This window comes from Pseudopodoces humilis, chromosome 17 (genome assembly GCF_049639895.1).
Source record: "Pseudopodoces humilis isolate 2021_Gansu_Grassland_sample_001 chromosome 17, ASM4963989v1, whole genome shotgun sequence".
Lineage (NCBI taxonomy): Eukaryota > Metazoa > Chordata > Aves > Passeriformes > Paridae > Pseudopodoces > Pseudopodoces humilis.
In genome coordinates this window covers 15,840,716-15,853,756 of record NC_142216.1, presented here as the reverse complement: position 1 = coordinate 15,853,756, position 13,041 = coordinate 15,840,716, and the positions used below count along the sequence as shown (strand labels likewise).

At 47.6% G+C, this 13,041-nt stretch overlaps 1 protein-coding gene across 1 annotated transcript; it reads right to left on the bottom strand.

Annotated features, from left to right (window-relative positions):
- Nucleotides 1-2,479: 2,479 nt before the first annotated feature.
- On the bottom strand, nucleotides 2,480-4,882 carry LOC102110486 (protocadherin beta-15-like). Its single transcript, XM_088063754.1, has one exon. The coding sequence runs from the start codon at nucleotides 4,880-4,882 to the stop codon at nucleotides 2,480-2,482; it is 2,403 nt and encodes an 800-aa protein (XP_087919880.1).
- Between the last annotated feature and the right edge of the window lie 8,159 nt (nucleotides 4,883-13,041).

The following is a 13,041-nucleotide window of genomic DNA, read 5'->3' as shown; positions in this document are numbered from 1 at the left end:
TCAGACCTCAGCATCACACTGACAAAAATCACTCTGCCTTGCTCCGACTTCTGAGACCGTCCTATTTCCCAGGTCGTTCCGATTTGCCCTGCATAAATTCCACTCCAGGTGCACGGATTTACTCCCAAAATCCTGCTCTTGGCTATTTCCTCAGCGCCATCTGTGGCAAGTGATCTCGAGACAGCACACTCACCCGACAGAGTTCCAAGTAGATTTTATTGTTTTCTGTCATCACTCATTTGACTCTTTAAAATGGTTCAGCAACAGGAATTATCACATTACTTTATAGATTAACACCGACTGACGAAACAAAACCAGAAAGCTTCTTGACACGCTACATTCTACAGTGCCCTAAGTTAATTGTAAATGGCTTCGTCTATATTACTGAAAAAACACAAACAATATTTTAATTATATTGGATTTTAAAAATAGAAAAATGGTAATTTCAACTTTATAGAAAAAAAAAAAGAAAGGAAGGAAGAATACATTGTTCAAAGCATACTCTTTACAATTAGGAGAACCTGTAAACTCCTGGTCAAATATGCGAAGTGTGCCAGTGCCAGCAGCTCAAAATGTAAACAGTTTCTACTTATTTTGTACGAAATTCTTTCGCAAGCACCACTTAATTCTGCATAATATCTGTTTCGCCTGCTGCTGAATACACAGCACAAAATTAAGATATTATTACAAAGCTCTCTCCATAAAAAGAAACAAAGCACAAATGGAAATCCCCCAGAAAAGACGGTGTAACAAGAAGTTAAAGATCTGCTGACAGTTTTCAGTATTTCTCGAAGTATGTAGAAGCAGTAGCACTCTCACAATCATACATAATTATGTAATCAACATGCAGGACGGTTCCTCCTCCATCGACATCACAATTACAAAATACCTACATGAATAAAGTACTGCCCAAGGGGAAAGTACTCTCACAGAGAAGGCTTCATCTCCGTGGTACCTTTTAGGTAGGTGTTTGGTCTGTTCCCTTTTCCCTGTGAGGACAGACAAACTTGTCCTTCTCTTCACTTACTGATGGGCAATCCAAGGGTTTTGCTCAGAACTGACATTTAGCTCCAGCTCCCTGTTTGCAGGGCAAACTGCATCTGCAGCTCTGGCCCCCGTATCTTCAGAGGGGGGAGCACTGCCCTGCAAAGAACAGAGAGAGCAGTTGTCATTTGGTGCTGAAGAGAAAGAGGCGTCGCCGAGAAGCTTGGAGGATGTGCCTTACACCACTGCCTGCATCACACCACTCCTCTCTACCGAGAGTCAAAGAGAACGCAAGACTTGGTGGGTCTCTAATCTAAATGATGAACGTCTGAAGTCAGAAACCATCCTCCAAAAAGGTGTTATTGTAAAATTTTTATGAGTCTGATTAAAACTTTCATGAATTTTGAGTAATTCAAAACGGTAAGAGCCCCAAACAGAAACTACTTTCTCACAAATAATAAAATGTGTTTTAATGTTCATATATCAAGAAGGGTCCTTGCCTTCCCTGAGGCTGCTGTGATTTTGACAACCCGCAGTAAATTGAGTCCAAGTGTTTATGAAATACAAAAATATTAATTGATCCTGATGGTGTTTGTGTTTCTAGAACCTCATATATGTTCGTCATCCAATCTACTGTGAAGTGCTAGATGGATCCTTTGAAACTCTCCATGGAGTCCCCACAGAATCCCATATTAAGATGTGACTGACTTCGATAACCACTCTTTTCTGGCCAACACTATCCATTTGCAAGTCACAAAATTATGAGGGAATTTAAATCCAGAGGTTCCCACCTCTGTGGCCTTCTGCAGTTTGTAAGGCATCTTGAGTTCAGCACTGCCACCACCCTGGTGAATGGCACGTGTCAGCTCCCAACAGCAGTGCAGGGGACATCCTTGGTGACACCCCTTTGCACAGTTGTCCCCGCACTCCTATCTGATGCCGCATTCCCATACTGCCACGTCCGGGAGGATGTATCCCTAGGAATGTTGTCATTCCTGCTCCAGGTCCCTATGAGCTCCACACAGGGCAGGACCCTCTATGGGGACACCTGTACTTTTCACCTTCTCATGGTCAAACTCCTCCCCTTTGAAATGACTCCAAACTCTTGATCTAACATGAATACTCAGCACAGATATGGGTGCAAGCCCAGAGAGGTGGTGGGTGCCCCTTGGAAATATCCAAGGTCTGAGAAAGCTGATCTAGTTGAAGGTATCCGTGCTCATTGCATGAGGGTTTGTAGCTAAAGGGTTTTAAAGGTCCATTCAAACCCAAAATGTTCTTTCCTTCTGTGATGCAGAGAGGAGAGGCGTGGTTAGTCAGATTTGGGGAGCAGCTGAGCCCTGCTGGATCCTCCTGGGAGGCCTCTCCAGCGGCTCTGAGGCCGCCTCTATCTCCTCCCACCCCAGGGACCCCTCCACTCCTCTGCATCTTCAACAATCCTTGCTGTCAGGGCGCGACACACCTCCCCCCTACCTGCGCGATCACCTCAGCCCTGTCAGTCCCTCACCTGTGCAATCCAGTCGCCTTCGCCCCCGAGGTTGGCCGCATCCTGCGAGCACACCGAGCTCCGCTGTTGGCCCGGGCCGGGGGGCAGCCCGGCGGGGAAGCAAGGGAAGAGGGGCCTGAGGAAGCGGAACTCGCTGTTGACGGTCCCGGCGGCGAAGCAGACATCGTACACGTAGCTGCGGGGCAGGGAGCCCGCGGTGCTCTCCGTGGCAGTCGTCGGGAACGTGGGCAAAGTGTCCGTCTCGCTCCGCCAGGCTCTCCGCACCTTCACGACCAGGGCGGCCACCGCGGTGGCGAGGAACAGCGCCGACACGCAGACCAGGGAGGCGATGAGGAAAAGAGTAAGCGACCCGTCGGGCTCGGCGGCCGGTGCCTCCTCGCTCACCCGTAAATGGGCTTCGGAGAAGCCGTCCACCAGTGCCACGGCGAGAGTGGCAGTGGCAGAGCGCGCCGGCTGCCCGCGGTCCCGCACCAGCACGATCAGCCTCTGCCGGGCCGCGTCCCGCTCGGACACGGCCCGCGCCGTGCGCACCTCGCCGCTGTGCAGCCCCACGCGGAACAGCCCCGGCTCCGTCGCCTTGGCCAGCTCGTACGACAGCCACGCGTTCTGCCCCGCGTCCGCGTCCACCGCCACCACCTTGGCCACCAGGTAGCCGGAGGGTGCCCAGCGCGGCACCAGCTCTCCGGCCGCGCTGCTGTCGGGGGCCGGGTGCAGCAGCACGGGCGCGTTGTCGTTCTCGTCCCGCACGACCACGCGAAGCACGGCCTGGGTGCTGAGCGGCGGGGAGCCACCATCGGCGGCGCTCACTGTCACCTCGAAGGAGGGGACCTTCTCGTAGTCCAGCGGGCGGAGGATATAAACATCCCCGTTTTCAGTGTTGACGGACACATCGGGCTGCTCTTTGCCCTCCTGCAGCACCAGTGCGTAGTTCACACGGGCGTTTTTTCCTGCATCGGCGTCCGTGGCCTTCACGCTGCCGATCCGGAGCATGGGGCTGTTGTTCTCCGTGACAGACATGGTGTAAACCTCCTGGGTAAACTCTGGGGGGTTGTCGTTCACATCCGATATCTGCACGAAGATGCTTTCCTGAGAGCTCAGCCTCTTTCTGCCCCAGTCCGTGGCTGTGATGGTGATGTTATATTCCGCCGTCCTCTCCCTGTCCAGAGCCGCGTTTGTTCTCAGTTCGTAGTAATTATCAAATGTGGGGGTGAGACTGAACGGCAAGTCCCCGTCGATGGAACACTCCGTCCTGCCGTTGTCGCCGGAGTCCCGGTCCCTCACACTGAACAGAGCCACCACGGTGCGTGGCGGGGCGTCCTCGGGAATGGTGGTGGTGAGGGAGGTGAGCGCTATCTCCGGAGCGTTGTCATTCACGTCCAGGACCTCCACCTGCACTTTACAATGCGCAGATAACCCCCCGCCGTCCGTGGCTTTCACCACCATCTTGTGGGATTTTGCTTCCTCAAAATCCAGCTTGCCCGCGACTCGTATTTCACCGGTGCTTGGGTTCAGCTGGAAGAGCTGCCGGGCTCGCTCCGATGTCTGGGTGAAGGCATAGCGCACTTTCCCGTTGGACCCTTCATCGGGGTCCGTGGCAGCGACTCTGACCACCAGCTGCTCCACGGGGCTGTTCTCAGCCAGGCGCACCTCGTAGGTCTCCCTTTCGAAGACCGGGATGTTGTCATTGGCATCCAGCACCACGATCCGGACCTGAGCCGTGCCCGACCTGGGTGGTGATCCCCCGTCGGTGGCGGTGAGAAGTAAATTCAGTTCTCCCTGCTCTTCACGATCGAGCTGGCGCTGTAGGACAAGTTCCAGGTATTTTACTCCGTCTTTCGCTGTTCCAGTAGCGAGGGAGAAATGAGGATTGGGCCCGAGGCTGTAGTTTTGCAAACCATTAATGCCCACGTCCTTGTCCTGGGCGCTTTCCAGGGGGAAACGGGACCCAGGAGCTGCTGTTTCTAGAATTTTTAAAACCATCTCCTTCTCCGGGAACACGGGCGAGTTGTCATTTACGTCACGAATTTCCACCTCCCCTCGGATAAGCTGCAATGGATTTTCAAAGAATATCTTAAAGACGAGCGTGCAGATATCGCTCTGTGGACAGATCTCCTCTCGGTCCAGCGATTCCTTTGCCGTCAGGACTCCGGTGTTTTGATTGAGTCGGAAAAGCTGCTCGTTCCCCTCGGACACAACGCGGGCCTTGCGAGCAGCAAGCTGGCTCAGAGGAACCCCCAGGTCCTTTGCAATATTGGCGACAAAGGAGTCCCTCTCCATTTCCTCCGGCAGGGAGTAGCGGAGGGTTTCAGCCCCGCTCTGACATACGCAAACACACAGAATAAACAAGATCACTTGCCTCTTTCTGTCTCCGCTCCGTCTCTCACACGCCATCTCTCTCCAAAAAATCCATCCACTGTCCTCGGCGGCTCCCAGCATTTTTTAGTAGCGTCCGAAGAGCGGTGTGGGCCAGCAAGCCGCGGGTGAAGGAATCTGGAAGCCCCCGAGTGCTCCGACTCCTTTGCGTGCAGCTCAGCTCGCACGGTTTTTTGTCTCCCTGTGTCTGCAAACCCGGGGCGGACCGAGGAACGCCGGTCCGCGGCCAACATCCCCACCCAGCGTCGGAAGGGGGAATATTTCCTCTCAGCCGGGGCAGCGCTGCTGGTTCGGGGTTTGCTGCTTGAATCCGCGCTCTTTGTGCCAAAGCGAAATAAAAAGGTGAGCTGTAAATGCTCTCCTCTCTCGAAAGCGGGATCCCTGCTGCTCTGGGTATCACATCCCAACTCGCAACCACGAACTCTTCAGACACAGCTTTTGGGTTGCGTTGTGTAGGCACCGCAAGTTCCACTGCCGCAGAAGAGATTTTCCCTTCTCTCCTCCACTTGTTAATCATCACAGGACGATTAGCAAGTGTGGAGAGTCAGAGAAGCTATTGGAAATGAGAGCTGGTGCCGGAGAGCTGACGAAGAATTGTCCCTAAGTAATCGTTTCACCATCACCATAGCTCGCCATCACAGCAGGATGAGGATGCTGTTCTAGGGCACATCACATTTATGATGTTTTTTTCCTAGTGGGTGTCACACCTCGCCCGATTTATGCAGTTTTCTGTGTGAAATAGATGTTAAACTTGAAATCCTGTATCTACCTAAGGGTGTATGGCCACCAGCCAGTTAATACAAAAGGCAAAAAAACAAACAGGGAGCTCCTAAGTTAAAGTCCTCGATTCAGAAACGCTAACGAGGAGATAACAATAGCAAAGATAAGGCTCTCATCACACTAATTGGTGGGCCATTAAGAGAAGAATTGAAACGTAGACTCCAGAGGTTCAACAAGAAACTCTGTAAAAGATAAAGGAAAAGAAAAAAAGTTCTAAAGATTCTCACGGATTATCAGGAAAAGCGTCATGGAAGATAACAAATTGTTGACGAGGTGTTTGAGGAATTTGCAAGGCTTATTACGAGATGATTAGAGGCTGAATCAAACTCGCTAAGAGAAAGATGTCTACAACAGACCTGTTAGGAACAGCCAGGGGAAAACGGAGGTGGAAGGGGATACCGAGGGGTTCTGAGCACTGTCGGGTACTGTGAGGCCGGATTCATGCCGGGAATGGGATAAAAACCTCAGGATCAGGCAGGCATGGCTGGCCCCAAAGACAGATTTAAACCTCGACTGCGCTGAGGATGTGCACAGCTACCTGCGAGCCCAACCCAACATTTCTCTTAGAGAATTAAAAAATTAAGGAGAAAAAAACCAGTGCTTGCATTATTTACCTATGGTTCGAGCATTTTTAGTTCAGATTTTACTATAAAAGAAACTACTCTTTTAAAAATTATTATTATTATGAAGTATCATAACCTTCTTGGTTTTGGTACATTTTCTTTAATTTCCTAGATGTTTTCCTTTTATTTTTGTTTGCTAAAAGGAGTGACGCTGTGAAACAATAGCCAAGAGGTCAAGTCCAGGAAATTCTCTGATGTTTTCATTTGTTTTAAAATAAAAACCTCGTGGCTGGATCAGAAGAAAAAAGTAACAACTAGGGTTGACTTATTCTCGGCGACTTCCTTTTCTCGCCCCTTGGCTTGGAAGAGTGATAAGATCTAAACCATTAACATTCATCAAAGGACACTTTGGTTCTTCTTCCTTCTAGGGCCGCTTTCAGGAGCTGCGATCATGATCACCAACAGAGAAGACAAACCATAGGCCAAGCACAGCAGCAGATGCGCTGGGAAAGTGGCTTCTCTCTCTTTTCGCCACCCAAAAATAACAGTGACGCCTGTAATCCACTTGCTTTGTGCCCACTTTTTCAGTTCTCGTCATCTCCGAGGGGGAAATGAGTGTTTCCTTCTACTTATCCTAATCTTTGGCATCACTGCAGTAGGGGGATAGACACAGGCCGAGAAGAACTTCCACAGACCCTACCCTGAGTGCAGGACCTGTTATTGTTGCTCCCATCATTTCAGAAAGGAAATGGTGTCCTTCAGCTTCGGGTCTAGAAGGGTGTAAGAAGAACAGTGATCCTTAACGCAGCTCTCGGCTGTAACAATATCTTTGCTCATCAGAAGATGCTGCTCTTCGACAGACGTTTATATTCTTCCAGATTTTAGAGAAATGACAAAGGTCACTTACCGTGCAGCACTAAAGAGTTAATGCTGGTGTTTTCCTTTGTGTCACAACAGTGAAACCGATGAGTATTAATTTGAAAGAAGTTTGAATACAGCCAGATGGAGGCACACTGTATTTTAGGACAAACGAAGGAACTATACTCGCAATAAGAAAGATTTCCATACGTGTGCCAGAGAATTCACATATCTCTTCAGTCATACAGTGATATCACAGGCTTTCTCATCTTTTGTTGATGATATCTTTATCCTAAGAACCAAAAAATCAGTCCTCTTCACTCTGCCACTTAAAACTGTATGCTAGAAAAGCATTACGGCAACATATCCTGCTCAGTTCCTGGTATGACTCCGTCTTTCAGAACACAGAAGCACTAAAAGAAAATTCTTCCCGCACTTCTGAAGCCCGAGCAATTTCAATTTCCAAAATCCTTCTTGGTCTTTCATCCGGAAATTCAGATCTGAATCCGAGTGAAATCTCAGAGGTCTCGTGCCAGGTTTTGTGGTCCCTCTGGATAAAGGCTCCTTCTCCATCCCTGGAGCCACTGTCCACTCCCCTCCAGCACACCCTGGGGATAGGATGGCTTGGGAGGAGCCTGCAGTGCAGAAGAGCAGATGCTTCCCAGAGACACAGCGTTTTCCATGCCTGAGTGCAAAGATGGACCAACACTCCCGGCCTCTCCTTCCCAGACAGTTCCCAGAATGGATTTCATCTTTCGCCTCTGTAACAAGCAGGCAGCGCCCCGAATTCCTGGCTGTCCCGCGGAGCTGGTGGCCGGAGATATCAGCTGGATGCAAGAGTGAGAAAAGCTGGGAGAATCATTCCTAACCTTTTATCTCTGGGTTATATTGTAAATACGGCAGGTACCTGTTCTGAGGCTCATTTCCCGAGAGATAAACCAGCCTCCTGCCTCTGTCTGCATTCAGTACAGTGAGTGCTTTCCCCATCAGTCTGCTAAAAGCAAGCATTTATTTCTCCCGGTGCTTACCAACAAACCGAATCTGAGTTACCCCAGACCTCCGGTGAAATCCTCCCAAATCCCGCAGGGATGGCCCAGGGAGGCCGTCTCCGTCCTTCACACTCCCTGTTTCGCCTTGTGCTCCTGGCTTTTCTAGGCACGTCTCAATGCGGCGATTCCCAGCACATCCTTTGGAAAGGCTTTAAACCAGGGCGTGTTTCGGAGCAGCCGGGGCGTTTCTGCGGGGCTCTCAGCCGGTGCCAGCCCCGCAGGATCTGACTGGTGGCAGATGTCGCTGGTGTCCCCCCACCTCGCCCAGCTCTGGCCAAGAGCGCCACTGGGCTCCCAGCGCAGGAACTGCACAGGGGCGTCTGCAGAACCTCGGCAGGAATCTCCCCTCTCACCTTCCGGATATTGCAAGGACAAATTCTGAAATCTATTTCCCACCTGGACTCTTTGGCACGTAAATGCGCTCCCGCAGTATTTGTTCAGACGTTTGGTTTGGCATTAATAATCCAGGCAAACGTGAAAAGCCCTACACAAAACTTCTGTCAAGTGAGCTCAACAAAGACACGGGCAAGCACAGCAAATATTGCTCGTGTGCTGTGCACTACATTTTCCAGAAGCCAGGAAATTTCAGGCATGGGAATGCCACACAGGCATCAATGAAGAAGGACAAGAATCTTCAGGCTTGTGAAGAAATCTTTCTATGATTTGCTACCCTAAGATAGAAAAGAAGTGTTGGAAGTTAAACAACTGAGCATTATAATAAGAAGGTAAGACCTAGGCAGACTATATACTGCGTTTTCAAGCACAGCTGTTTGTGGGGGGCTGAGTTTTGAATACTTTGCAGTTTGGAAGGAGATCTCCAGCTGTTGGATGAGCTCTCATGGAGTATTCCACAGTTAAGAACCAATTCAGCATTGACAGAAGCATGAACCTCTGCTGGTCCTTGCTTCAACTGCAACAGATTTCCAAAGAAATCTTAAAGATGAGCCTGCAGGTATTGCTTCGTGGACAGACCTCCCCTTGGTCCAGTGACTCCTTTAAAGTCAGGACTTCAGTTTTTTGATTGAGGCAGAAATGCTGCTGCTGCTGCTCCTCAGACAAAACGGGGAACATATTTCTTCCTAGGCAGCAATATTTGCTTGCTAATGAGACCAGTTCATGAGTCCATCTGCTCCAAAACCACCCTGTGTACCTTCCAGCAGGAAAATCTCCTGTTTCAAAAGTCTACCTTCATGTATTTCCTCAGAGACATTCTGCATTCTCCAGTCTCCAAAGACAATTCTGGACAGAAGATACCTGCCAGATTGACAGACACCAAGTTTAGATTTTATATTTACAAGAAATTCCTTACTGTGAGGATGGTGAGGCCCTGAGGTTCCTCAGAGAAGCTGTGGCTGCTCCATCCCTGAAAGTGTCCAAGGCCAGGCTGGACAGGGCTTTGAGCAACCTGGGGTAGTGGAAGGTGTCCCTGCCCATGGCAAAAGGTTGGAACAAGATGATCTTGAAGGTTCTTTCCAATCCAGACCATTCTGTGATTCTGTGTGTGCTTAGATCTTTTCAATCCTTCAAAGGCAACAAATTCTCCTCTCTATCCATGACAATCTCAGCACTCCTCATTTGAAAACAAATCTTCTCAGCTGCAACACTTTGCTATCACAAATGCTTTTGAAGGCAAGTAAGTATTTTCATCATTGTAATATTTGTGCTTAGTGGGATCCCATTTTTCCACCATCAGTCTCACTCCTAGGTCAAATATGCAGAAATTTTCTTCACAAATCCCTAAACCCACACAGGTTTTTTGTGTCCTGAGGTCTCAAATGGCTAAAATTAAAATATTTCTCTTTCTAGAAGTTGTGGGGCAAGTACAATCTACTTTTTTTCCCCATGTTCTTCTGTTCAATTTCTTTATGACTCCTTCCAGAGTTTCCTGCAGTGGCTGTTCCAGTCGACTCAGAGGAAACAGATTCAAAAGGAAACTCGCATTCAGCAGTCAAGCAGCACAAGGTTGTCAGGTAATTCAAGTTCACTGGGTAAAGAGCCCTGACTCCCTGTGTGTTTCTCGCAAAGCAACAGAGAACAGGGTTATTTTCTCAGTGACATTTTAAAAGCCTTGAAAAAGACCTTTCAGGCATGGAAATGCCACACAGGCATTCATGAACAAGGACAAGGATCTTCAGGCTTGTGAAGAAATCTTTCTATGATTGGCTACCCAAAGACAGGAAATTAAGAGTGTTTGAAGTTAAACAACTTAAAATAAGAAAGTAAGACCTAGGCAGATTATATGCTGTCCTGGGCAGAAAAACATCATATTTTGTCTTAAAAGGACATGTCAGGAAGGAACGGATATGGGAAGAGGTTGGCTTTGGACAGGTTAATTTTGGAAATCTGTCTGGTCATCTGAGCAAGAAAACAGGGATTCATCTGAGAGGCAGCTTTAACAGTGAGGGAGAGAAGGGGAGAGCAGGAAGAGGGGACAGCAGTGGTTAGAGGAGGGAAAGAAGGATTTGCAAGAAGGACCAAGAGAGGACAAGCATGAAGCTGTTTGGTTGACAAGATTGACCAAGCAGGGTAAGGACAAAGAACCAGAGGTAGGATCCATCCTGAGAACAGCTTAGGAGGGGCTGGTTGATGTGGCACCTGTAAGAAGAGAATCACAATAGGCATTAAAGGCAAGGTGGGGTCCAATGAACCAGAGTAAAAAGGTTACAGGGAATTCTGTGGAGAAGCAGGAAGGGCAGTAAGTGCAGTTTGAAGTCAAAGCAGGTGCATGGATCAGAAAGGACCCAAAATGGATACAGAGAAGGAAGAAACAAATGAGTTAGGTAGGAGGAAGAAGGTGTTTATATGAGCCTTTAAACCTTGTACTGAATTCTCCAATTCTCAGTGTCTGGCTTAAAACTTAGATTTCTTCACTTTCACCTTTCTTCCTCAGAATACCTTTCTTTCCAATGGGAGAGCAAAAAAATTATGAGAAGGTAGCAGCAAACCAAAAGGACCCTTCTATCTCAGCCCATGTAACTGCAAGTGTCCAGTCCCCAACTTTCTGCCTCCCAGTGCAAGGTTTGGCCCTTCTGCAAGCCAAGTTCTGAATCCTGTAATCCTTGGATGGCATGAAGATACTGAGATCTGCTCTGGAAACTCTTGGCCCAGTGCTACCTAAAGGGAAGGTCAGTGGAGAAGAGATTCAAGCACAACTTCATGGGCAGTCTGGTGACTGCCTGGAAGGAAAGCAGAAATTCTGAACTGAGGTTTTCAAAGGACACAGAGATCAGGGGGATTATGTTGTTTACTCATGGCACAGGTGAGCATAGATGCACCAACATGAGGGGATGCAATTCATGTCTAGTATTTCTAAAGATGCAGTGACCAGTTCAGCAGTTAAATAAGTGGCCAATACTATTTCTTAACCAAATCCGGATACATGGTAAGAGTTTGTCTGTAAGAGAAATCTGGTGTATGCTTTACTGAGACAGCAGAGATGTCCTTTTTTTGGGAGGATACTTGAGAAAGCAAAGGGGTTTGAGGCCCTCTGTTTAACTTCCTCACTCCTCAATTTTGTCCCTCTTGATTCCAGTAGCAACTGCAAACCAGGCACCCTCTGGGATCACAGGATGGCCCTTGGACCCTGACACAACTAAACCATCTCCAGAATACAGAGGGACCAGTGAACTATCTGGGTTGATTTTTACACAAAGGAGTGAAGTTTAGACTCTTGTTATCCCACATATCCTTGGATCTTTTATTTTATTTTTAAATACTTTCGTGTTTTGACAAAACTAGGCAGTGAAAAGTTTTCCTTCTGTTGGACGATCCTTTGACATGCTCAGTGCTTTTGACCAACTGCATGCAGATACTCTGGAAAAAAAAGAGACTTACAGAAAGGAAAACATCCATTCTGTAGGCAGAAATCCAGAAAGAGTTTATTCACTGTTTAGGCAACAGACAGGTACTCATACCTGTTTCATATTTTCTAAAGGAGGGGACACACTGGCAAAGACAAACTGAAAATTTCAAGACAGATGCACAAACACTGTCCCTAGTGAAAAATTATAAAGTAAAGAAATATAAACCAAACACATTTAGCAGGTACCACTGAAAGTACATGACAGCTAATTTATTTTCCAAGGAGTTTAAATCTGGATAGGTGAAGCACAATCCTGATGTCATGATACTCCTACTGCCAGGTTCATACATTTGGGAGGGGGAAGAAAAGTACTTTTATATTAAAACCCATGGATTGCAACAATGATGGGGAGGGCTAATATAAAACAGCCTGTAGTCCCTGTATATCTGTCATATTTAAAACTATTACCATTTATTTTCATCAGGCTTGACCAGATGAGACTTGGACGCTCTTTGGGATTATTTAAATGCAGTTTACTGCCCAGCAGCAAGTCGGTCCTTGCCCTGAGCTCTGCCCTGGCAGGGTCAAATCCGGCTGCTGCAATTCCCACATTTTCCCACCAGATAGCAGCCGCCACAAACGAAAAACCGAGTGGAGAATATGCAAGTCACGGGAAGGAGCGGCGGGGCTGGACCGGGAACATCCGGGCTCGTCAGCATCACGGGGCTGGCTAGGGAAGGGATGATTCCCCGGACAGAGGCAGGTCTCTTTATTATCTATTTCTATATCTATCTATATCTATAGCTATAGCTATATCTATTTCTATATCATCTCTATCTCTATCTCTATCTCTATCTCTATCTCTATCTCTATCTCTATCTCTATCTCTATCTCTATCTCTATCTCTATCTATATCTATATCTATATCATCTATATCTATATCTATATCATCTATATCTATATCTATATCATCTATATATATATATCTATATCATCTATATCTATATCTAATCTATATCTATATATATATAATCTATATCTATATCTATATCTATATCTATATCTATATCTATATCTATATCTATATCTATATCTATATCTATATCTATATACCGATATAATCTA